Raw genomic sequence first — 27884 nt, 5'->3', positions numbered from 1 at the left:
GGAAGGCTCCTTCTTGACTGCTATGGAAAGGAAGGAGAAAGCAGTCACTGCTGCGGATGCGCTTACGTTTGTATGACTGTGGCTAGAAATTGAAGCAGCTCTTCAATTTCTCTCTCTCTCTATGGAGAAGAGATGGGAGAAGGTTATTAGTTGAGAAGTATCTTAGGGATCCTTCTCCTATAAATAGGGAAGGCATTGATAATTCGTGGCACTGATGCAAAAGATAGAAAAGATGGGTTGTATGTTGTATAAAAGCCTTCATAAACAACATTTCTAATGCAGAACCACGCCAGGCCAGTTAGAGAGATGATCACACATCTCATCATTTGCACCATTTAATAAAAAGAAGAGAACTGCTGCATTTTATTAAATGAGTTATTCTGAAGAACACTAGTCAGTGAGCCCTGAATTAGGTTTTCTCTGATCCGGCCAATTTTGCAATTTCCCCAGCCATAGCCTCCAGGTTTTTATAAGAGATAGTAAAATACATTAACAGAACCACACTTTTTTTTTTTTTTTTACATTACCGAGTATTTTTTAGTTACCAATTTTTTTGTTCTTAAACAGAAGCACACATTCCAATGTGATCCAAAGCTGGCTAGTTTCTAAAATATCCCTAAATCTTTGATAGCTACGTGACGTCTAGCTCCTTACCATATTCCCCCTGCTGCCCTTCCTTACTGTCTTATTTAGAAAAAAATAATAACTGACATTTACTGAGAACTTACTATGAGACAGGCATTGTTTTACACTATTAACATGTATTAAGTTATTTAAGCCTTACAACAATCCTATAAGGTAAATTCTATTATTATCTTCATTTTATAGATGAGAAAACTGAGGCACAGAGAAGTTAAGTAACTCACCCAGGTTCACACAGCTAGTAAGTAGCAGATCTGGGATTCAGACAGAGACTGTACTACACTTAGCCTCTCACCCAAAAAATATCCCTAAAACCATGTTTTAGTGATACTCAGTATTTTTAAAGCGGGACAAAGCACTGGGGTTGGGTAGGCAAGGGTATCATTATGTGGGGGAGCACTTGTTTTAATGATCAAGCTAGGAACAGTACCAAATACATCTTTGGCTGAGTCTTTAACCACAAAAGCACAGATTTATAAAACTTCTGAATTAGAAGTAAGCTGATCAATCACCTAGTCCACCTCTGACCACAGATTGGCAAACTATGGTCTTAGACCAAATCTGCTCACCTCCTGTTTTTATAAATAAGGTTTTACTGGAACAAAGCCACACTGGCTCATTTACATATTGTCTTTGGTTGTACCTGCACTGCAATAGCACAGCTGAGTAGTTCCAACAGAAGCCATATGGTCCAAAAAACCTAAAATATTGACTATCTGACCTTCAATAGAAAAAGTTGGCTTATCTCTACTCTAGAAAATTCCCAACAGAAGGCCACTGTAGCCTTTCTTTAAATACCTTTAATGACAAAAAAATATCTCTACCTCACAAAATAGCCTTTCCATTTTCTGCCAACTCTATCCCTTTCATGACCCACAGGACACTTAGCATCCACATACATTTTCCGCCTCTCAGGTTTATTGGGAAGCTACTTTCCCACTGACAGTACATGCTGCAGCAGATAACTGTTTGAAACCGAAGAAATAGGCATGTGCTGCAAACTACTGTTTTTACAGGGTACTGTATGAGATGTTGCATCCTGGAGGTGGTAACTGTGCAAGACTTTTGTCGCTTTTGGAGTGCTGGTGGCACAGTGATTAAGAGCTATGGCTGCCAACCAAAAGGTCAGCAGCTCGAATCCACCAGCTGCTCCTTGGAAACCCTATGGAGCAGTTCTATTCTGTCCTGTAGGGTCACTATGAGTCAGAATCGACTCAACACCAAAGGGTTTTTTGTTTTTATCCCTTTTGGCTTCTGTACAGCAAAATAAGCCTTGTAAGTACATTTCCAGGTTCTTGTGGTTATTTGTAAGTTGCGTTCCTTGCAATGATTCCATCTTCACGTGAATATTTCATTTTCAGGTGCCGTATGTTGTACACACCTGTCAAGGGATCTAGAAGGTGATGCAGAGCCAGAAGGACATATGTGTCCCACATAATACGTATCAAAATCCATATGACCCACCAAAAATTCAGACACACTCAATGATTCAGCATGCATTCCATCAATGAGAAAAAAAAATCAACAGAAAATTAAAAGTAAAAAATAATTCAGTCTTGAACTATTATAAATAGTTATAAATAGTTCAATATAAAATTCTTCTTTACCCTGAATTGAAATCTGCTTTCCATTAATTTCCACCCAAAGATATTAGTTCTGCCCTCTGGGCACCTCCTACCAACCCATAAGCACCAAGGCCAGGCAGGCTTCTCTGCTGTTCCTGTCACTTCCTCTTTGGTAGGAGAATCAGCTGTCTGTAATTGTCTCTGGCAGGAAGACAAATAGCACAATCCCCAAAGATCACTGCAAAATTCCCCAGTTTCTCTTGTTTCTAACATGGAAGGTTCTCAAGCACACCAGCACTCCTCTGAAGCTCACACAGTTTAACACCCTTGGTTACCACTAAGGGAAAAAATTAAGGCTGCAGAGTTAAAAGCCCAATATGAAGATTTACACACCCATGGTGTTGGCACCAGATACACTACACCCACATATTTTTGCCCTCTCCTCTTCTTCCAAAGGGAGTAAAGCCCTTTCTAGGTATCTTCCTTCCAGGAGTCCATTGAGGATTATGCAGTTTAGGTTCATACAGTAAATAATCAGTAGTTTTTTAAATAAATTAGTCTTAAATAATCAGTAATTTTTCGATATTACTTGGCTATTTCTTTTCATTTGCTAATTAAAAAATTCAGAACCCTATTTCTAATTAAGGAGAACTCAATCTTGTAAATGAAGACCATTTTTAGAATCCAGCTTGCTATCATATCTCTCCTAGCATTAACAAATAATCTTTTCCTAAACAATACCTGTCATCCCCAGCTCTCCTGAAGCTGAATATAAAATAATTTAAAAAATGGACAAAGTTCTGGGGTAGGCAAGATGGGGTAGAATCACCCCTCCCAATTATACCATGCTTCTTATCTTCTCCTCCTGACTAAACAACTCGTGGTACAAACAGGACAGGAACTCTTTATCAAAACGGTGGACAGGTAAAATCGACCTGCCCTTTCTACAACTTGAGGCCTTCCCTCACCTGAAGGCTCAGTGACATCCTAGCTAATGTCTTGTCTCCATACAGGAGAGACTGTGGGTCTATAATTTATTCCATATAAACTTAACCAGACAGGCAACCCAGCGGATGGCAGAGCTTAAAATGTGGCTCTGGTCACTGACTCATTCTCGGGCTTTTCCAGAGCTGATTTGGTAAGGTTTCTTTAAAAAAAAAAAAAACAGGTAAGCAGCCACATAGTCTGGATTAGCGTACCCATCTCCTTCATTCAAAGGATTTTCAAGAGAACTCCAGTCCCTATTAAAAAAAAAAAAACCCACTGCCATCAAGCCTATCCCAACTCACAGCGACCCTATAAGACAGAGTAGAACTGCCTCAAAGGGTTTCCAAAGCTGTAGATCTTTATGGAAGCCGGCTGCCACATCTTTGTCCCACAGAGTGGCTGGTGGGTCAAACCACCGACTTTCAGTTAGTAGCCAAGCACTTTAACCACTTGCCGCCAAAGCTCCTCCAGTCCCGGATATGGCCAACACATTCACCTTTAAAATTTGGACCCACGGCAACCTTGTGTGTGTCAGAGCAGAACCGTTCTTCATAGGGTTTTCAATGGCTGATTTTTCAGAATTAGATAGCCAGGCCTTTGTTCTGAGGCACTTCTGAGTAGACTTGAATCATCAACCTTTTGGTTAGCAGCTGAGCACTTAACCATGTGTGACCCCCAAGGACACCATTAGCCTTAAAAACTGTTTATAAAAACTCCAGCCTTCTTTTATAATTGTATATTTTTTGTCAATGTGTGGTTAGCAAGAAAAAAGAAAACATCTTTTTTCAATTTAGTCTTGAGGAAAAAAGCATGAGAAGATGTGGAAAGTGGAAAACTAAAAAGATAGCTGAGTCATATTAATTAATTCAAGTTTGTCAACAGGCACCAGGAAGACACTCTCAAACTCCACTTTAAGCCTCGCTTTAATTGATTGTAATAAAGGCTCAAGTGTCAATGTCTTCATTTATAACCGTGTTTTTTCATACCTATACCCTAAGCTGTAATGATTGTCCTAATTGACAAAACAAAGAGAAAGAACCAGGGAAAGTCACAGGAAAAGAAACTTGGTGATCTCCCAGTCACTTTGTAAATGAGGCTTCTGAGTCCCTAATTGCAGGGCTTCCCTCAAAAGCCCTTGAGTGGTTGGGCACACACAAGGGCCAGGTCTCCTGAATGATGCTCTCCACCTCCCATGTGCCTCTCAAGGTGGCACCAGCCAAAAAGAGTGACACCAGCAAGCACGCCTTAATTGAAATTTGTGTAAGGAAAGCTAAAAGCACAGGTCGCTTTCAGAGTCCTAAGTCCAAACACCAAATATATTTATTATGAAACAAAGTATTTTTAGGGGGTTATAACAATGAAATAGGAGCCCTGGTGGCTCAGTGGCTAACAGCTCAGCTGCTAACCAAAATGTCGGCAGTTTGAATCCACCAGCTGCTCCTAGGAAACCCCACGGGACAGTTCTACTCCGTCCTACAGGGTTGCTGTGAGTCGGAATCAACTTGACGGCAACAGGTTTGGTTTTTTGGTTTAATGATGAAATGCTAGCTTCTTAATAAGACAATTTTGCAAAAGGGAAGGAGTCCCTGGGTGGTGTAAATGGTTAATGTGCTCGGCTACTAACCAAAACGTTGGAGGTTCGAGTCCACCCAGAGGTACCTCAGAAGAAAGGGCTGGTGATCTAACTTCCAAAAAATCACCCACTGAAAACCATATGGAATGCAGTTTTACTCTGACACACATGGAGTCACCATGAATCAGAATCAACTTGGTAACAACTGGTTTGGTAAAAAAGAAAGAACACTGAAATCTACAAATAGAGTACCATGTCTGACCCGCCACTAAATGTCTAATTATATGGTGCCACAGTTCCTCCACTTGCTGAAATACCATTTTTGTAGCCTAAACTGTCGTGATCCACATCACGTTTGGAAAAGTAGAGGGCCAACAAAGCCGTCAATGAGATGGATTGACACAATAGTTACAACAACAGGTTCAAACACATCAAAGATGATGAAAATGGCACAGGACTGGGCCACATTTCATTCTGACGTACACGAGGTCATCATGAGAAGCTGACTCGACAGCAACTAACAACAACCATCTAAACTATGTGATGAGGACATGAAAACAGTTATGCAAGCATTTCTGTCAAACAAGTGAAATATATTTCTTGTTTGTAAACCCTGACAAGCACTATAAATTATAACCCAATCCAAAAAAAAGACAAAGATGTTGCCCCTAACACTGAGAGTCTACTTAGAGAAACAAAATATCCCCAAAGGTTAGGAATACAGGATGGCATCTGGAGCATTCAGGATCTGCAGGGAAATGGAAGAATGGAAGTTCAGAGACGGGCACATTCAGGTCAGCGTGGGATGGATCTGCAAACATTGGAAGACTGCTTATATAAGATGAAAAAGACACTTCATTTCATTGAGGGAAAAAGCTATTCAAATCTAGCTGCCTTGTTAGCTCCGTCCTGCCGAGCTTCTCACAGCTCCCCCTTTCATCTGCTCCCTTGGTCCTGTCCTGCGTGTTGAGTAAGTGATGAAAAGCTGCAGTGGAAAGGTAGCCTGTACACTGGCAGAAACGGCAAAGACATGGAGCTGAAATGGTCAAGGCACGGAATGGGTACATTTAAACGCAAGATATTTTCCTGAATTTCTGTTAGAATTATAGGACAGATTCCAGCAGCTGATTTTCCAAGAGCTAACAGCTTGCATTCACCAGGAAGACAGGGTCACAGTAACAACAGCTGCTTTTTCTCTTTCTTCACTGAGCATTGAGATCTCCTTGTCTCCTCAGCACGAGAAAATTCTCAAAGATGAAAGCAAAGCTAACAGACCTCAAGAAAATCCCTGTTCCTCTCCCCACGACCCCTTGCACGAAAACAAGGATAAGTTAGTAAGTTCTGGAGAAGAAAATTTACTTCAACAGTAAGGCAGCTAATCAGGGGAAAGAGTATTCATGCAATCTAACTACCCATAAGATATTTTCACATGTGAACAGGATTATTTTATGGGTAAAGTAGCTCAAACATCAATGAAAAAATGACTCAAAACAAACGCATGAAAAAAAAAGAATGCCTAAATTTATCAAATGAGGCACTAAGCAAGACTGACAAACCTCTGCTATATTTTAATATTATATCCTGTGTATTAAACTGCAAGAAAAGGGTAGCAATGACATTCAATACAGGCCTCCATTGGCACGCCAGAGTCTAGCTAGGAGTTACACTGCACTCCTCCAAGTCAAGGCTAGGTCATCTAGAATGAAGAGAGGGTGTTTTATGAGGTAACAAGTAAATCTGGAAAGGATGGAAGAGGGGAGCATCTTTGAGGAGGTAGACGCGTCCCAGGCATAAGTCAAAGATCCACAGCTCACCTCAGCTACAGAAGGTATGAAAGCAAGAAGATTCACGTGTTAAAAAAAAAAACACTAATTTTCTCCTAAGTGTGGTAACGAAAGATTGAACAATAGAGTGTTGAATTAGGACATACTAATTAACGTATTGACTATGTATTTTGAAAAGGAGCCCTGGTGGTACAGTGGCTAAATGCTTAGCTGTTAATTGAAAGGTCGGCGGTTCGAACCCACCTGCCACTCCATGGGAGAAAAATGTGGCAGTCACCTCCAGTAAAGATTACCAAAAAACCAAACCCGTTGCTGTCAAGTCAATTCCAACTCCTAGCAGCCCAACAGGGCAGAGTAGAACTGCCCCACAGAGTTTCCAAGGAGTGCTTGGTAGATTTGAGCTGCAGACCTTTTTGGTTAGCAGCCGTAGCTCTTAACCACTGCGCCACCAGGGTTTCTCTGTAAAGGATTACAGCCTTAGAACCCCTATACAATAAATGAACATAAGTCTCTGTATCTCAGTTTATCTGTCTCTCTCTTAGACACACACACATGCATTTTTGGACATATTGTTTGCTTATAAATGTTCTGATCTTTGGAATTGGAGTATCCATCCCCATCAGCTGTCTTCTTCCCATCTTTCTTCCCCCCATACCCTGGAAACCCAAATCCAGCCCAGACTTTCTCTTCCACTCCCCCAGCAGATGGAGTCAGTCCCAACTCCTGGCTGGGGGTGAGAACAGCAGAGCCTGCTGGGTTTCCACATCAGGTAAAAAGCATCTGAATTTCCCTTTTCAATACCAGGGTCAATCTTCCACTGCTTAAAGAGTTACTTAAAATATGGGTGTCCTACAACAGCGACTGCTATTTAAAAACCTGAGTAGAATGTTTCAGGGCCAAGGATGAATCATTCAAATAGATAGTTTCTAATGAGGATTTAAAGGAAATAACACCAATGAAATGTGATCTCTTAGTATCTAGGTAATCATAGGAGCCTAAGAGATAAAGAGCAGCAGCTCCCGTTTTCTTCTGACTTTGGGACTTTTTTCAAATATCTTTTTTTTGTCCTCAAACACTAAGCATATGTAAAAATCATTTAGATTAGGGCAAAATTTAACAAATGGCAACAGGATATTAAAAATTGCAAAGGTTTAACAACAAAAGAAACCATTGCCCTCAAGTCAATTCCAACTCATAGTGACCCTATAGGACAGAGTAGAACTGCCCCATAGGGTTTCCAAGGAGCAGCTGGTGGATTTGAACTGCCGACCTTTTGGCTAGCAGCCATAGCTCTTAACCACTACCACACCAGGGTTTCCTGCAAAGGTTTAGGAACCACTATTATAAGGACTAACAATACAGGGAAATGTACATCTAAATTAATTCACAGGAATTTCAAGTTAATTTTTAAAAGGTTAATATCCTGTTTTCTATCATACGCCGAACAATTAATTTGGGAAGTAGAGTTGGTAATTTGATCTTCAGGGGTAAGCTCACCAATTTTAACATTAAGAAATAAATTGAACATTTGAAAAAGCAAAAAGATTATCTTTTTCTAGTCTCAACAGGGAGAAAGCAAAGAGTGCCGCATAGCCAAATTAGGTTAGCCTTTCATATGGAGTTGGCTGAAATCACGGATAGATTAGTTGGTTTTAATGATTACTTTCTTCCTTACTATATAAATAATATAAACTCAATACAGAAATTTAGAAAAGACAGTTAAGCAAAAGATTTAAAATACAAACCATCTGTAACGGTACTACCCAGAGACAGACACTGTTTGCATTGGTCTTGACCAATAATATTTCACACTTAAATGTTTTTAATGAATATATTTAGTTTTTAATAAAATTAATATTTATCTGCTTTGTATAATGAACTCATGCTTTTATTTTTAGTAACCCTCATCGTATGTATCAAATAAATGCATGAAAGCATCCAGAATACATATCCAGAATGGCAATAATTAAAAAACAGAAAACAACAGGTGTTGGCAAGGTTGTGTAGAAACTGGAACCCTCATCCATTGATGGTGGAAATGTAAACTGGTACAAAAGCTATGGGAAACAGTCTGGCAGTTCCTCAAGAAGTTGAACATAGAACTCCCATACGACCCAGCCATCCCAACCCTAGGTATAAAACCCAAAGTAAATGTAGAAACACAAACAGAAACCTGCACATTAGTGTTCACTGCAGCACTTCTCTCAATAACCAAGAGGTGGAAATAACCAATGTCCACCAACAGATGAATGGATAAACAAAATGTGTACATACACACAATGAAAAGTTCTGATGCGTGCCACAACATGGATGAACCTTGAAAATGTTCTGAGTGAAATAAGTCCCAAAAGGACAAGTACCATATGATCTCACTTACGTGAAATAATATATACAAACAAAAGATTAGTAGTGGTTCCCAAAGGTTGGAGAGAGAGGGAGAGGGGAGTTTACACTTAGGGAGCACTGAGTTTTTGTTAATGGTGGTAGAATCGTTTGGAAAACGACGGCAATAAACGGCAATAATGGTTGCACAACACAAAGAATGTAATCCATGTTACTGAATTGTCTATGTAGAAACTGTTGAACTGGAGAATATTTTATTGTGAATATTTTCACCACAAAAAAAAAGTATCCAGAATACATAAAGTTATTATCTTGGCTATTACCTTTCAACTTTTAACTGTCTTTTGATTTCAGTGATACATGTTATCTTTCAAATACAAACTGAATTTTTTTTCCTGAAAAACTTAAAGGCAGTTCCTCTGCTAATGCTTTGATAAGTTTATTCTTCAATTTTCTTTATGACATCAACTAATCAAATCAGTATTTGTAAAATTAATCAGAAATATAAGAATTACTGCTTAATATACACAGGAGACGTCTTCTGAACAGGAAACTTACCTATTTCTCTATATTGAGTACAAAATGCTCTGCAGTCATAAAACATCAAAAATGTAGTTGAGGATGAATGGATAAATAAATTATGGTATATTCACACAATGGAATACTACACATCGATAAAGAACAATGATGAATCCATGAAACATTTCATAACATGTAGAAATCTGGAAGACATTACGCTGAGTGAAATTAGTTGCAAAAGGACAAATATTGTATAAGACCACTATTATAAGAACTGGAGAAATAGTTTAAACAGAGAAGAAAATATCCTTTGATGGTTATGAGAGGGGGGAGGGAGGGAAGAAGGAAGAGGGTTTTTCACCAATTACGTAGTAGGTAAGTTTTATTTTAGGTGAAGTGAAAGACAACACACAATACAGGAGAGGTCAACACAACTGGACTAAACCAAAAGCAAAGAAGTTTCCGGAATAAACTAAATGCTTCAAAGGCCAGCGTACAAGGGGCAGGGGTTTGGGGACCATGGTTTCAGGGGACACCTAAGTCAATTTGCATAATAAAATCTATTAAGAAAACAGTCTGCATCCCACTTTGGTGAGTGGCGTTTGGGTCTTAAACACTAGCAAGCGGCCACCTAAGATGCATCAATTTGTCTCAACCCACCTCGAGCAAAGGAGAATGAAGAACACCAAGGACACAAGATAATTATGAGCCCAAGAGACAGAAATGGCCACATAAACCAGAATCTACATCAGCCTGAGACCAGAAGAACTAGACCGTGCCTAGCCACAACCAATGACTGCCCTGACAAGGAACACAACTGAGAATCCCTGAGGGAGCAGGAGAGCAGTGGGATGCAGACCCCAAGTTCTCATAAAAAAAACAGACTTAATGGTCAGACTGGGACTAGAAGGACCCTGGAGGCCATCGTCCCCAGACCTCCTGTTAGCCCAAGACAGGAACCATTCCCAAAGCCAACTCTTCAGAGATGGATTGAACTGGGATATAGGATGGAAAATGATACTGGTAAAGAAAGAGCTTCTTGGATCAAGTAGACACATGAGCCTATACTGGCATCTCCTGTCTGGAGGGGAGATGAGAGGGCAGAGGGGGTCAGAAGCTGCCCAGATGGACACCAGGAGAGAGAGTGGAGGGAAGGACTGTGCTATCTCACTGGGGGAGAGCAATTAAGAGTGTACAGCAAGAAGTATCTAAATTTTTGTATGACAGACTGACCTGATTTGTAAACTTTCACTTAAAGCACAATAAAAATTAACTTTAAAAAATGTGGTTGATATGGGGAATTGATTATGCTGCATTTAAATCAAATTTGGTAGGGTTTACTATTAACTTTACCAAAAAAATTTGGTCTTTGTTCTTGGTTCCTGAGAGATAACCTCTAAAACCTTGGAATCAGCGGCATCACTGGGAGCGGGGGGGTGTGCCGGCGAGGTGCAGGCTGTACCCCCTGACACTGTCAGAGGAGGTGACACCAAAGTAACCACAGGGTTCACACCGGCAGCAGCAGTGGGTGAGCCGGCGGCATCAGGGGAGGGGCTGCCAAGGCAGTGGTGTCATTAGAATTGATATCACTCATCACCCATGCAGAAACTCATCACACCAGCTCCCTGTCACCCACCAGTCACTACGGTTGGTGTTACCAAGTGCAGTAACTCCACCCCCCCGGCCCCGTGGCCCACCAATCAGGGTGTGGGTGGCTGGGCAGTGGCACCCATCATCGGGCAGAGAGGAGGGTCTTCACCTTGGTCAATGGGAGAGCGGAGGGGCTGCAGGGAGCCATGGGGCTGGGGCCGAGAAGGGCAGGGTCACGTGGCATGTCACTCAGCCCTGCATGGAGGCTGAGCAGGGCTGGGCCGCTCCACCCACCTTGGGAGAGGGATGATACCATGAGTTATCACACTGGGTGACACTGACTCTAGTGACTTCACTGCTTGGAGTGTTCTGGTTGAAGGCTCCAGACCACACCTAAACTAACAGGTTATGCTAATAAGGTGATTCCTGTGGGAGCTGCCAAACCAGAAAAGACCCACCCTGTGATATCAGCCCGACCTCAGGGGTGGGGAGGGCATGACTTAATCATTCATGCTTATGTAATGAGGCCCCAGTAAGGGCTCTGGACATGGAAGCTCCATGGGTTTCCTGGTTGGTGAAAGACATGGATGCACGATGTACGTGGGAGAGTAGAGTCCCTTTTCTGGACATGGAAACTCCACATTGGGAAGCCCCTCAGCCCTCACCCTACACATCTCTTCATTTGTATTCTTTTTGCTATAATAAAACCTTATAGTTAATCATAAGTATAGAGCTTTTTCTGAGTTCTGTGAGTCGTTCTAGAAAGTCATCCAACCCAAGGAAATAGTGGGAGCCAGCAGGTCAGAACTAAAGGGGGCTGGGGACATCTGTGCTTATGCTGGTATCCTGACCATGTAGAGAGAACTCCAAAATTGCAGCCCGCAGGTCAGAAATGAGGGGTGTCCTCGTGACTTTCAAGCTTACAGCTGGCACCCTGAAGAAGTAGTGGGAAAATCCCCAATTTGCAGCCTACAGGTCAGAAGTGAGGGTGTTGTGGAGACTCCCAAGCTTGTGGCTGGCCATTTGAGGTCTTGGGGCAGATTTGGCAGTCTGGACCAATGTGCTCTTTAACTTGTAAGTTCTGACCTAGCTTTGGGTGGGGAAGCTCAGAGAAAGAAATGCTGCGTGGTGGAGCTGGTGTCAGAACAGAAGTGGAACAGAGGGGAGTAGGTTGTATAAATTGCATTGACTTGAGAAGTGGAATTCTGACTTTTTCGGCAAATTTTTAACATCATTTAAATTTATTTAATTCAAATGAAATTCACCTGTCACTAGTGACTAATAAACTGAACTTTAATAACTCATATTCAGAAAGAAAGGTTTAGCTTCGCACTAAATTTTCAGTTAAACTGCAGCAATGTTAATCAAATTCCAGATACCCGGAACTCAGGGTCACCTTTGCAAATGACCTAAAACAATGATTAAGCTCCCAAACTATTAAATAAATAACATTTTGCTAAATCAGACCCCTTCGTACACTAGATTCTAGTATATATACCTGAGAAAACTTCTGGGTGTAGGTGGGAGGATGGGGAGAATAAACCATTATATGATTTTAGCAGCAAAACTCCTCAGTTCAGGTTACATCTTTTCAGAATATTTTTTGAAAAGCACTAAATTAGAGAACTATAAATTCAGTCACGTTTAGATGAGCAATTGAGATCGAATCGCTTAATGTCTTTTTAACAATATTTAAAAACACTAGCAGCACCAAATAACCTCCTCAGTTACTAACCACCTGTGGTTTTCTTTTGTCATCGGGCTTTAGCATATACAGATTTGGCTCCATTGAAGAGCAATCTAGGATGAGCAGGCCCTAAAGATAACAGAAGTCTTGTACTGACACGCTGCATTCTTTCTTCCTGATTTCATCTCCTTAGTCCTGCACGTAATTGGACTGAGCACTGTGTGTTATCCATTAAGGCCCCGCTTGCCTGCACTTTCACCCTTGATTCCCCTAACTTCTCCAGTCCTCACTGATCTTGATTTTCTGAACAACTGTGGCTCTCATCCTGGAAGACGATTACTCAGTCTGTATTGCTTGGTGATTGTCTATATCCCCTCCCCTCACACCAACCGATGAGTGGCTCATGAAGGCACAAGCATACATTTGATATTTCTTTTCTATGCCAAACAAACACAGAGCCAAGCAAAGGACTCAACGTGTACTTGACTAGCTTTTAACACATTCATTGACATTTGTAAGAGTTCTGAGGTTTTTATTCAATGCACCTTTACAGTGAATAATTCCCTTCAAGTGAAAAAGCAGTATTCTCCACCTTACAAAACGTTCTTTATGCCTTGTTTGCCTTCCAGTTTATTTTCAACTCTTAACAAGGCCTGCGTGCCAGGGCCTTCGCAGGAGTTCTCTTAGCTATGGAGAAAGTGCACAGTGACAGCCAGCCTGGCAAGTTCAGCACACCCAGAACTCGTCACAATGGAGTTCCAAAAGTGACTTTAACCAGGTAACCCACTGCTGTCAAGTTGATAGGCACCCTATAGAACAGAGTAGAACTACCCCAGAGGGTTTCCAAGGAGCACCTGGTGGATTCAAACTGACGACATTTTGGTTAGCAGCTGTAGTTCTTAATCACTGCACCACCAGGGTTTCCTAGGTGGCAAGAAGGAGGGCAAGCCAGTAGACACAATGCATTCCAGAATACTTAGCTTGGGAAAGTTTGGAACATCTTCTTTCTTTCTTTCTTTGGTCTTCTTTTTTTATTTCTTGCAAAATACGCTAAAAGATACCTACTTACCTGTTTTATACTGTAAATTTTCATTAAAATAAGTTTGTATATATTTTTTTACTTTTATAAATTGAATGTGTCACAAAGTTCCCAAAAAAACTCAGTCTTTCAAAAATATATCTATATATCCAAATTATAAACTCAATTTTTATAACGAGGAGTCTCAAAAAGAAAAAAGAAACCACATCTCTTAGCTTACCATATGTAGGGGAAAATGTGAAGTAGTTCAGATGACAAATATTATAGGCTTCAATTCTAACATCTTTCCAGATTCCCTGGGTAGGAAACGAAGGTCCCCAGTCCCAACTAAAGGAACATTGCTCCTACAATATTCAGTAGAAAAAAAAAAAAAAGATACATTCTGAGTATCGCGAAATTTAAACATGAAAAGTCTTTTCTTTTAAAACATCGTATGATTTTTTTCTTCAAATACAGCCTCTAAGATGGCCCCCAATGAATAATCCCCTCTTAGTATTCATGCCTTTGTGTAATCCCTTTTCCTTGAGTATTGGTTAGACCCACTGAATCACTTCTAACCAACAGAATACAGCAAAAGTGATAGGTGGGAGTCACTTTCAAAATTAGGTCATAAGAGACCGTGTCTTCTGTTTTGGACTCTATCTCGCTTTCTTTTCGCCAAAGAGGAGGCCAGCGGCTGTGTTGTAAGGCAGACCTGTGGAGAAGCCCACATGAGTGAACTTGGAAGCCAGTCTTCTGAGGCCTGCCAATGACTAAGCTTGGAAGCAGATTTTTCAACCCTAGTCGAGCCTTGAGACGAATGCAGCCTAGCCCTAGGGAACTGTAGTCTCATGAGAGACCTGGAGCCACAGGCATCCAGTTAGGCTGAGCTCAGATTCCTGACAGAAACTGTGATAATAAATGTTGTTTTAAGCTAAGTTTTGAGGCAATTTGTTACACATCAAGAGATGGCTAAAACAATACCCAGTATCTCGATCTATGCAACATAAAGTGGCAGAAATGTTCTAAGAACATAAAATCTAAGAAGAGTTGCACATTTATTTTTCAAAAGCATATTACAGTGAACAACACAATAATTACTTTCTAAACTTCTCCGAGGAAACCCTGGTGGCACAGTGGTTAAGTGCTACAACTGCTAACCAAAAGGTTCAAATCTACCAGGTGCTCCTTGGAAACTCTATGGGGCAGTTCTACTCTGTCTTATAGGGTCGCTATGAGTCGGAATTGAATCAACGGCAATGGGTTTGGTTTTGGTTTTTTGTTTTAAACTTCTCCAAAATATCTCTGGACCTAACCTTTGTATTTGTGTTAGGAAGGAAGTGCAGATGTTAGCTCCCAAATACAAATGATGGATTTGAGACTGCTGACTTGGTCTCTGATCCAGGTTCCTTCCCACTGGACCATGTCAATCTAGGCAGAAAGCCAGGCTGCAGTTCATTGTACTGCGAAATCTGCCCCAGGGTTACTGTCCCTCACACTGTGACAGAAGAAATCTGGGTCTGATTCCTGACTTCAGTGACGAAAAGCTTTGATCTTCTATCTAGATAACCTGAGAGTCTGTTTTAAATTAAATAACAGTACAGGAAAATATTACATGGATATATGTATAACATATACCCTACTTTTATTGACAATGTGAAAAGAGAACTTTATCTATTCTTTTCACTTTAGGATTTGGTTAGTCCTGGTTTTAACAGAAGGCTAAAGACAGAAGGGAGTCCCTGGGTGGTACAGTTAACACACTGAGCTATTAACTGAAAGGTTGGGAATTCAAGTCCACTCAAAGGCGTCTCAGAAGAAACACCTGGTGATATACTTCCAGAAAACAGCCACTGAAAACTCTGTGGAGCACAATTCTAATCTGACACATACGCGGTCAACTCGATGGCAACTGGTTTTTAAAGATGGAAGGCGAGAAGGAAATAGTACAACCTCTAGGATTCAAATCATTGTGGCCTTTGAATCCAAAGGCAAAAAAAATCAAAAGATGAATCTTATACAGAATATATGTGGTCCAAGAGTCATTAACACAACTTTATGTGGGTTGCAAAACAGAGGAAGTATAATTTTGACCTTTTTTTACCTATGTAGGTGTTGTTGTTGTTGTTGTTGTTGTTGTTGTTGTTGTTGTGTGCCGCTAAGTCAATTCTGACTCATGGCAACTTAACATGACAGAGTAGAACTGCTTCATAGGGTTTTCTAGGCTGTAATCTTATAGGAGCAGATCTCTAGGTCTTTTCTCTTGAGAAGCCACAGGAGGGTGGATTCAAACCGCCAACCTCTTGATTAGTAGCCGTAGCTCTTAACCACTGCGCCACCAGGGTTCCTTATACAGGTACTAGGAAATATAATTTAACAGTAAGACCATCCAGCCAAAAGAGAGCCACTTAACTAGTCACAAATAATCAGAAATTATCAGCTGACATCTAAAGAGTGCTGGCAAAAAACTTTGGTATCTTCACAATTAACCCAAAGATTCCATTCGTTGGTAAAATTAAATATCATGATAGAGTACAATTTCAACAACATATTAGAATAAATCCAAGTCACCTAGACCTAAGAGAAACAATAATTCCCTTTGCGAGTTTTGTTATCATTATCTTAGATATTATGAGAACCTAACAGTAAATAGAAGCCCTGGTGGCATAACAGTTCTGAGCTCGGCTGCTAACCAAAAGGTCGGCAGTTCAAATCTACCAGCTGCTCCTTGGAAACCCTATCTGGCAGTTCTACTCTGTCCTACAGGGTCACTGTGAGTCAGAACCAACTCAACGGCACCTAACAATAACAAGCAGTAAATATGAGAACATGTCAGCAAATATATTAATATTTGCAGAAGGCTTCCTAGTAACAAGAATAATAATAAATGTGAGCCTCACAGTGTGGTGCAAAGTTGGATAAACCTACACATTAACAAATAATTTGTAAAGTTACACCATCAGTCACATATTTTTATTTTTCTTATGCTACTTAAGTTCTGTAACATGCCTCAGGAAAAAAAAAAAACCTAGAAAGTTGAAGATTCTCCACAAAAATTCAGATAATCTTTGGATTCTTGTTGCCGATTTTCAAATCCCACGGAGGGGGGCAAGAGAGAGAGAACCAACTTCTGAAATGCCATTGGAGTATGCCATATGCTGCCACAGCCAAGCCTCAAGGCTAAGGCTCCACCCATTTGAGAGACCCTTACCTTTCGAATAAAGTTGACGTGGCATTCGCCCTTCTGCACGAGTGGAGGGCAGTTTGGGGGCACCTGGTAGCCAGTGTGAGCTTTGCTCTGCTCTGCTGCATACAACACTGCTGACTGGAAACGCAGCTCAATGGAGTTCACGTCTCTGACCACGCCAGTGATATCAAAGCTCTAAATTAAGAGGAAACAATACAGAGAAACCCAGGATGTGCAAGGACCTTCATGGGTAAAAATTTAGATATAAGCAGAATATATGATAGAATTATGAAAGATACATCAGATAATTCAAATATTTAGGTTTAACTTCCATACAGTAGGAATCATCTCTCCAAAACATAACTTAGTTATCCACTTTTATTTACAACCTGCACAAACACATATCTCCAGGTTTCTCCTATTTTTACTGCCACAATCATGGTCCTAGGGAAACAGAGTGAACAGAAAATCTCTCTACCCTGCAATGTCTGCTCTGGCTATTTACACATAGCATTGAACTGCCAAGGATTTCCTAGACGCTCATGACAACCTGACTCCGTGGTATGAAGAACATGTATTTCTAAATCATAAGTTATTTTTGTTTTGAAAAGTCTACCCTTGAAAGGCAAGGGAAATCAGGAAACAATCTCTTTGTGTAATTATTCCAGAAAGAAAGGGGCATTTTCTTTTCTTCTTTTTCTGTATTTTTTATTGTGGTAAAAATATATATAACAAAACATTTGCCATTTCAACATTTTTACATGTACAATTCGGTGACATTAATTACATTCATCATGTTGCACAACCATCACGACTATCTGCTTCCAAATTTTTCCATCACCCTTAGCAGAAACTAAGTGCCCACTAATCAATCAGGAATGTTTTCTTTAAAATGGTTTGTCAATTCTGTGATTCCCATGAAACTGTGATTCTTACTCTAATGCTAACAGTGAATCCTCCTCACTGTGCATTCACTGGTATAATATTTGCACAGCAGGGAAACACATCGTGCAAAGGGGGAGATCAAAGCCTTTGGACAATACCAGTTGCTACTGAGTTGATTCTGACTCACAGTACCCCATGTGTGTCAAAGTAGAACTGGGCTCCACAGGGTACCCAATGACTGATTTTTCCAAAGTAGGTCACCAGGCCTTTCTTCCGAGGGGCAAACTATAGATCTGGTTTAAAACACAGTGGTTAAGCATTCAGCTGTTAACCAAAGGTGAGCAGTTCAAATCTACCAGCCGCTCCTTGGAAACCCTACAGGGTAGTTCTATTCCATCCTATAGGGTCGCTATCAGTCAAAATCAACTCAGTGGCAATGGGTTCGGGCTTTTGTTTTTATGCACAAAATTTGGAGTCCCTGGTGGTACAAACAGTTAACACAATCAGCTGCTAACCAAAAGGTTGAAGGTTTGAGTCCACCCAGAGGCACCTCGGAACCAAGGCCTGGCACCGTACTTCCAAAAAATCAGCCATTAAAAACCCTCTGGAGACTAGAAGGACCCCAAAGGCCATGGTTCCCAGACCTTCTGTTAGCCCAAGACAGGAACCAAGACTGGAAAATGGGATGGAAAATGATACTGGTGAAGAACGAGCTTCCTGGATCAAGTAGTCACATGAGACTATGTTGGCATCTCCTTTCTGGAGGGTAGATGAGAGGGCAGAAGGGGCCAGAACCTGCCCGAATGGACACGAGGAAAGAGAGAGGAGGGAAGGACTGTGCTGTCTTATTAGGGCGAGAGCAATTAGGAGTGTATAGCAAGGTGTATGTAAATTTTTATATGAGATGCTGACCTGATTTGTAAACTTTCACTTAAAGCACAATAAAAACTAATTTAAAAAAACTCGGTGGAGCACAGTTCTACTCTGGCACACCTGGAGCTAACGTAAGTCTGAATGAACTCAACAGCAAAAATTATCTTTCGAATTATCTAACTTCAGTTTCTTCCTCTCCAAAATGCCACCTACATCATAAGGGTGTTTTGAAGTTAAATGAGATTATGTATGTACAGCATTTCATACATACCACGCACTTGCAGACAAAACACCTGTTTTCTCCCTTCACTCCCTCCCCCGCTCTACCCCCTGCTGCGCTATGTTGTCCCAAAGTACCTTACACAGGGACCTACTGTACAGCATGACCCCACTAAGGTCCGATTACCAGAGGCACTCCTGGTAAGCAATATTTCAATGAACTAATTAAACAAAAGATGAACAAATGAAAAATCCCACATCTGGGAATCAACAACAGAAACAAACTCATCTCAGCATTGTAATGTCCACTATATTAATGTTAACTCCCTGATCCTCTTCATGTTTTCAAATTATCAAGTTGGAGAGCAGGTAGATATTACAGGTATAGTAGCCTATTGCACTAAATAAAGCACTCATTAAACCAAACAGTTTATAAAATTTTCCTACATGGCGTCTCACGCACAGTAGGCACTTGACATACATTATTTCCTCATTTCCCACTCCTAGAATATACCTATTGGTGTCTAGTAAGCACATACCAACTAGAGCTTGAACTTGCCTGGTAACTAGACACCAATGGTGAAACTGATATTAGAAATAATCCTGATTAAATTTCAAATTTTCTTGGGTTATTAGCATTTTCAGCACATTTATTCTTCTCTACATTTCAGAACAAGATTTCTTTGAAATACTATTTTCTTACATATAATAACAATGCCATTCATTTTACCCTGTAGAGCTAGAAAATGTAAAAAGACTGGATCAAAGCAGTTGTAGGCAAGAATCTATTTGCAGAATTGTTCACCAAATATTCTGTCATTATGATATTAACCACAAAACCAAACCCAATGCCACTGAGTTGATCACAACTCATAGCGACCCTACAGGAAAGAGTAGAACTCTTCCACAGGGTTTCCAAGGAGCAGCTGGTGGATTCAAACTGCAAACCTCTTGGTTAGCAGCTGGGCTCTTAACCACTGTGCCACCACAGCAACTGTTAAACAAATTAATCAAATTTATAAATTTAAAAAAATGCTTTTTCTAAACATTTTCTTGGTGCTTTTGAAAATATTATAAACTATGAAATACCATAAAACGCTGAATAAATTTTAATATTCAGTAACAACATTTCAACTGAAACTTTTTAAACGTTCTAGGGATTCAAAGCACATTCTGGATATCCCAAACAGCAGAGAAGGGAACAGCATTTGCTGAACACATTCTGTGTGCTAAGCACTGTGCCAACCATTTTATATGATTAGTTTATTAAATCTTCACAATAACCCCATGGAATATGCAGTGTTTTCATCATTTTGACAAATGTGGCAACTGAGGCTCAGAGAAATAAAGCAGGGCTCCAAGAGCTTGAATTTGTCTGCACAGCCAAATAAGCATTTACTTTTCTCTACTCACAATAACAATTAACACAAACACATATAAGTGAGTTTTTTTTAACTGGATGTCATTACATACTTACATATCTATTGAACATGTTGTCTGTTTTCCCAAGAGTGACATTATTGAGCAAGATTTTTGTAACCGTATCAATCCCCTCAAAAATCAGAATTACTTTTTGCCATTTGCTAAAAAAGGAAAAGATCTTTTTAAAGCAAGATGTATATAACATTTACTTAGATAAGTCTTAGCTTATAAGTTAAAAACTAAGGGAATAAATATTTCCCAGAAAATACACATTTTTAAAAAGCAGTTCTCAATAAAATTTTCAGAAGTATTGGCTAATAAGTCAGTTTCCATAAAACTGGGACCACAACCTAAAATTCCCAAATGCACTGATTTATTTCTAGTTATTTCACCAAGTTTTTATGAGACTCAAATTAAAGAACAAATACAAAATCACCTTCATAAAATATTACATTTACTAATATGAGAGAACACATTAACCAGATAACAAGTATTTATGAGTGAATATTATGTGCCCGGCACTCCACCAAGCCTTACAAAGAGCTAAAATAATCTCTACTTAAGGAGTCTGCAATTTGCTTAGCATTCAAGCCTAAAACACGGGGGGGGGGGGGGGGGGACCCAAACTCGTTGCCATCAAGTCAATTCCAACTCATAGAGACCCTACAAAACAGAGCAGAACTGTCCCATAGTGTTTCCGAGGCTATAAATCTTTATGCAAACAGACTGCCACAACTTTATCCCATGGAGCAGCTGGTGGGTTCAAACAGCCAACCTTTCAGTTAGCAGGTTTTAGCCACTGTACCACTAGGGCTCAAAACACAGGAAACAAACAGAAAACTATCTGTTCTATTATGTACTATGATCTTGTTGGACAGAGTTTAAGTGCTATCAGAGTTTATGTCATAAGGAAAGACTTCAAGAATGAAACAGGAACTTAAAGATGGGTAAAATAAATAAAATGTGGTGTACCTATATAATTGGGTATTACTCAGCAATAAAAAGGAATGAAGTACTGATACATGCTACAACATGGATGAACTTTGAAAACATCACTATGCTTAATGAAAGAAGCCAGTCAGAATCACACACTGTATGATTTCATTTATAAGGAAGGTCCAGTATAAGCAAAACCATAAAGATGGAATGTAGATTAGTGGTTGTCTAGGGCTGCGGTGGGTGTAGGAGGATGAGGTGAATGGGAAATGACTACTAATGAATATAGCTTTCTTTTTGAAATGACGAAAATGTCCTAAAATTGTGGGATGGTTGTGCAACTCTGTGAATATACGAAAAACCACTGAAATGTACACTTGAAATGAGTAAATTGTATGGTATGTGCTTACATCTCAAAGTAAGTGCTATTTAAAAAAAAAAAAAAAGATGGGTATAAATGTGTAGGTAGAGGGTAGACACCAGGGAAAAAGCAAACCAAAGCAAAGAAGTGCTAACAGCATCAATAACATTAAGGCAATAGACATGATTCAGGTGCAGAATTTGTGCTGGGGAGTTAAGGAGAGAAAGCTGGACAGCTGCGGGGAGGGAGGGCAGAGTGGTACTAGGACAGGCAAGGTTAAACAGTATTTTCACAGACAAGCAGAGAAGTTTGAACTAGACTTGCCAAGCAAAAGGAATACATTTGCCATTCTTGAGCAAGCACATATCATGACAAAAGAAATATTTTGGAAAGATGAGTCTAAAGTTTCTACCCACAAAAGACTGGAGAATAAAAAGACAACACAAGAAATTTAGTTAGGCAGCTTTGGCCTTATTCCAGGCACTCATTAATAAAAGTCTAGGCAAAGGTGGAAACTTCGGAAATAACGGGGAGAGGTAACCCAAGAGAAAAGCTAGGCAAAAATTAACATGACTGAGAAACAGACTGAATTCAGGGAGATGAATGAAAGCTGTAAGATCTAAAAACACCTTAGGCATCAAAGACTGGAAAAATGGTGTTACGAGAAATAATGAGGATGCTAGAAAATGAAGTTAGTTTTAAAAGAGACAGTCAGTTGGTTAAATGTTGGTTATGGTGAGTTCCAGGTGAGATAGGACCACTAATAGAGATATTTAAAATATTTAGAAATAAGAGCCTGGAACACAGTAACCAATGATATAGAGCCCAATATTCTGCCTTCATTTTTCTTTTAAGAGATTAGTAAATAATTATCAAAAGTGGTCATATAAAGGGACAAAACTTTTTTTTTTTTAATTTAGCAATACTTTGGTTGGGTGGTATATAGGAGCCCTGGTGGTGCAGTGGTTAAGAGATTGGCTGCTAACTAAAAGGTCTGCAGTTTGAATCCACCAGCCACTCCTTGGAAACCCCATGGAACAGTTCTACTCTGTTCTATAGGGTCACTGTGAGTCAGAATCAACTCGATGGCAACAGGTCTGGTTTGATTTTGGTTGTGGTGATGTATATAATTGGGTTGCATTCTGCGTCAAATGGAAATCACTTGCTTGTAATAACACAGAACATGACTGAAAATAATATCCATGCTTTTCCTCATAGTCTCACAATATAAGGCCAAAGACATAGCCTCAACCACTGGTTAGCACCACACAGAACAAATGATGTATATCTGATCCTACTTAACAGTGTTATAAATGTATACACTATTGATTACTGGCAGGCGGAGAGGAGGAAATACAGATTAAAGAATGTGACTGGGGCTAGATGACTCCACTAACACCACTAGAAAAATAACTTATAAGAAACAACTGCATGACTGGGGATCAGTAGCACCATCCTCATACACAAAACAAAACATAAATCTATATTAACTTTTGTAGTACAAGGCTTTAATCTGACTTGATTCTCTAACATGTGACCTAAACAAAGCAAAACAAAAGATTATTGCTTAGACAGAAAAAGAAGAAAAGTTCCTTAAATAAAACAAAATAAATACACACACACATACCTATGGTCAAAGGGGATTTTAAATTCCTTGCTATAGGTCCAGTTATCCAAAGAGATCCATCTGTAGTTAAGGTCATTAAATCTGTAGTAAGGATCCTGTTGATACAAGGTAAAAATTATGGTAGAAGGTTATATATGTAAATATAAATAAGTAAAAATAAACATGAAATAAATTATTAATAACTGCTACTTAGCACATAAAATCTAATGAACTCTTGGCTTAAGAATACAACGGGTCAGATCAATAAGCACAAAAAATGTAAGAAAAAATTCCAACTAAATATCTGAAATGAAAGAGTTCTGATATGTACATAATATACTTTCATTATCAAAGAACATGCGTGGAGATGAAGATTGGCTTCCCTTGTTAAAACCAAACACAGACCCTCTAAAGTATTAGCAGAGATTGAAAGAATTTCTGATGTGTAGCTATCAAGTCTCCTGTTGCCCTGAGATTCTCACTTTGCTTAAAGCTGCCACTACCCTAGCAGGCCTCCAGGAGGAATATTCTCCTCTACTCCTCAGAGGTCAAAAACGTCCATTCCGGAAGGAATTCTGTTAAGATGGTAGCATAAATAAATCATTATTCCAACCCTCCCCCACAAATACAACAGGAAAAAAAAAATTACAAGGAAATAGATAAGTGGTAACTTTGGTGAACAATAAGACAGTACACAATATTGGGGAAACCAGCCCAACTTGTACAAGGCAAGGTCATGGAAGCTCCACAGCCACATCAAAACTCCTTGAGGGACCAAATTACTGAGCTGAGGGCTGTGGGAACCCTGGTCTCAGGGAACATCTAGCTCAATTGGTATAGCATAGTTTATAAAGAAAATGTTCTACATTCTACTTTGGTGAGTAGCGTCTGGGGTCTTAAAAGCATGTGAGTGGCCATCTAAGATACTCCACTGTTCTCACCTCATCTGGAACACGGGAGAATGAAGAAAACTAAAGACACAAGGGAAAGATTAGTCCAAAGGACTAATGGACCACAGCTACCATAGCCTCTACCAGACTGAGTTCAGCACAACTAGATGGTGTCTAGCTACCATCACTGACTGCTCTGATAGGGATCACAATAGAGGGTCCCAGATAGAGCTGGAGAACAATATAGAACAAAATTCTAACTCACAAAAAAAGACGAGACTTACTGGCCTGATAGAGACTAGAGAAACCCCCAGAGTATGGCCCCCAGACATCCTTTGGCTCAGTAATGAAGTCACTCCTGAGGTTCACCCTTCAGGCAAAGATTAGACAGGCCAGTAAAACAAAATGAGACGAAAGGGGTACACCAGTCCAGAAACAAGGACTAGAAGGCAGGAGGAGACAGGAAAGCTGGTAATAGGGAACCCAAGGTCGAGAAGGGAGAGTGTTGACATGTCATGGGGTTGGTAATCGATGTCACAAAACAATATGTGTACTAATTGTTTAATGAGAAGCTAGTTTGTTCTGTAAAACTTCATCTAAAGTACAATAATTTAAAAAATTAAAATAAATAAATAGAAAAAAGAACCACAACAAGGAAACAGTGCTCAGCTTTGAGGAACTCTGAATCGGGGAGCAGAGGAAAGCAGTGGGCAACTGCAGACAGGCAAGAATCAACAAATCAATGAAGAGTTGCATTTGGAAGGAAAGTTGTTTCTCTCACCATCCCTGTCCTTCCTCCAGCCACACAGGCTTCTGGCTGCTGTGAACTGAGGTGAGAAAACAAACAAACAAAAAAACCAAACCTGTTGCCGTTGAATCAATTCCAACTCATAGTAACCCTACAGGGCAGAGTAGAACTGTCTCCATAGGTTTTCCAAAGAATGCCTGGTGGATTAGAACTGCCAACCTTTTGTTAGCAGCCGTAGCTCTTAACCACTACTCCACCAGGGTTTCCAAAAAAGAGCCTGCTTACCTAACCACTGCAGTCTCTGCCTGTACTAGCTTCTGCCCTAAAATCAACGAGGCAGGGGTCCGTTCGGAGTGTGTCAGCACCTCCCCCAACCCAGACACAGGTGACTGCAAGCCCACTGAGTATTGCTACAGAAGGGCTGTGCAGTGAAGTCGGCTCCTATAGTAAACACTCTTCTGGTCTCTATGTGCACCCCATAGCTCGGGCCTCTGACACCAACAGGACAGACCTCCCAGGTAGTCAGTTCAAGTCTGTCTGCTCCCTCTTTCGGTCGGTACTGAGCAGGGAAAGATTATCCAGTTAGCAAGGTAAGCACAGACTTACTTGTGCTTACTAATCTGTAGTGAATAATTTCACATTTTTTTCACCACATCTAAGATTTTACTTCTAGGTATATCTCTCTCCCAACCTCACAGCACCTTCCTACAGAATCAAAGCCTCTTTTCAAATTTACAATCCCTGACTGGAGCCAATGGCTCAGTAAACAAGGTAAGCACAGACCTACTTGTGCTTGCTTACTAATCTGTAGTGAATGATTTCATATGGGCTTCATTTTGATGTGATGTGATGTGGTGAAATTCATGTGAAATTGTTCACTACAGATTAGTAAGTAAGCACAAGTAAGCCTGTGCTTACCTTACTTATTAGATAATCTGCTCCTGGTGCTGAGGACTGCAGACTAAGGCTGCTTTGTGCTAAGAAGCAGGCATGTTTAGTGAAGTCTAGACCCACAGCCAACATGCTACAGGGAGGGCTCCGATAGCAACAAGGCAGACCTCCCTAGTGATCCATTTGGACTATGACAGTCCCTCCCCCACCCAGACACTGTCACCTGCAAGCCTGCTGTGAATTGCTACAGAATGGCCCTAAAGTGGTGACTGCTCCCATAGTCAGCACTCTGTGCACTCCATAGCTCTGGCCTCTGAAACCCACAGGACAGACTTCCCTGGGGTCAGTTAGGGTTAGTCTGCTCCTACTTCCAGTCAGTGCTGAGGACTGCTGACTAAGGCTGCTATGTGTTAGGAAGCCGAAATCTTGGGTGGAGGCTGTACTCACAGCCAACAATCTTCCAGGGTGACTCTGATACCAATAAGACATACCTCCCTGGGGGTTTGTTTGGAGTGTGATAACCCCTCCCCCAACTGGTAACTGTTGGCTGCTGGACTGATATAAACTTCTACAGAAGGTAGAGTCAGGAGGTGGGGCACCTAAGTGGAGACTGCTCCCCAACAACCACAGGGTCACTGAGGCTCTGAAACCAACAAGACAGATCTCTCAGAGGTCCTTCTGAGAAGTGCTAGACCCTTCTCCTCCTGAAACAGGAAAGTCTGCCTGTTCCTCCCCTGAAAGCCAGATCAGGTATAAGCAGCCCCCACAGGACAGGGAAGGAAACTGAGGCAAAACCTGAGGGCAAAATCCAGCCCCAAAGGGGGTTCTCTGGGTGTGGATTTTCCAACTAAAAGCATGATTGCAGGAACAGACAAAGGAAGGGAGTAATAACCAGAAAGAGGACACTGTGCCCCTTGGTGGACAGGTTGATTAGCACATGATATCTTTCCTGAGTGGGGGTGCCCACCAGTGGAAAGACTGATCACAGGGTTTTCTGTGGTGTGTTTGGGAGAGATGGAAATTTGAAAAACTAGATCTGGAACTTTTGAATCCTAATTAAACCAGAGAGGGAGAAGGAGCTACCTGAGAGAGGCAGAGGAAATAGTAAGCAAAGGCCAAAGGCTCTGCCCAGCTAAGAGTTTCTTGCAGCAAGTAGTGCAGACAAAAAAACCAAATACTGGGAAAAACTGGACAAGTTAACACCGTAAAAAATTCTAATGCCCCAACAAAAAATCACAAGACACACAAAGAAGAGAGAAACAATGGCCCATCGAAACAAACATGACAAAGGAAATGAAAGTGCCTCTAGGAATGACCAAATAAGGAAAAAAAAAGGAAGAATATAATATAGCAACATTAAACATAATTAAAGAACTAAGGGAAAACACAAAGAGCTAAAAGAAATAAAGAAAATAATGCAAGAACAAAATTGGGTCTACAAAAAGAGATACTGCAACTGAAAGGGACAAAAACTGAAAGGAGAAACACAACAGAAGGACTTACCAACAGATTTAATCAGGCAGAAGAAAGAATCAGCAAATTAGAGGATAAGACAGTTAAAATTACAGATGCTGAAGAGCAACAAGAATGGAGGCTTAAGAAGGCTGAGCACAGTTTAATGAAATTATGGGACAACAACAAGAGATCTAATATATACATTACGGAAATTCTAGAAGGAGATGAGAGAGAGAAAGGGACAGAAAGAATATGTGAAGAAATAATGACAGAAAATTTCCCCATTCTAACAAAGGACATTAATCTACAAATTCAAGAAGCTCAAAGAACACCAAGCAGGATAAACCAAAGAGACCTGGAAGATCAAGGCACATCATAGTTAGGCTCTGAAAAATTAAAGATCAAGAGAGAATCCTGAAAGAAGTGAGAAAGAAGCAAACAGTCACATACAAAGGATCCCCATTAAGGTTAAGGGCTGATTTTTCCTCAGAAACACTGGAGATCAGAAAGCAATGGAAGGATAGAAAAAAAAACTGTCAGCCAAGAATAGTATACCCAGCAAAACTATCCTTCAAGAATGAGGATGAAATTAAAATATTCCCAGACAAACAGAAGCTAATAGAGTTCTTATCCACCAGACTGGTCCTAAAAAAATTACTAATGGGAGTTCTCTGAATGGAAGGGAAAAGACGCTAGACAATAA

General features: G+C 40.3%; 1 protein-coding gene across 2 annotated transcripts in view; it reads right to left on the bottom strand.

Annotated features, from left to right (window-relative positions):
• MANBA (mannosidase beta) overlaps window positions 1-27884 on the bottom strand; it is a 142849-nt gene that overhangs the window by 89382 nt on the left and 25583 nt on the right. For both annotated transcript variants that reach the window (XM_003410496.4, XM_023548535.2), the window contains exons 2-5: window positions 23219-23313; window positions 20350-20455; window positions 16920-17090; window positions 13950-14073 (exon numbers count right to left, since the gene is read on the bottom strand). In XM_003410496.4, coding sequence (XP_003410544.2) covers window positions 13950-14073; window positions 16920-17090; window positions 20350-20455; window positions 23219-23313 — 496 coding nt within the window. The remainder of the gene's footprint in view (window positions 1-13949; window positions 14074-16919; window positions 17091-20349; window positions 20456-23218; window positions 23314-27884) is intronic.

This window comes from Loxodonta africana, chromosome 5, assembly GCF_030014295.1.
Source record: "Loxodonta africana isolate mLoxAfr1 chromosome 5, mLoxAfr1.hap2, whole genome shotgun sequence".
Lineage (NCBI taxonomy): Eukaryota > Metazoa > Chordata > Mammalia > Proboscidea > Elephantidae > Loxodonta > Loxodonta africana.
Note: the sequence above shows the minus strand (reverse complement) of the source record. Positions and strands in the feature narration are given on the sequence as shown.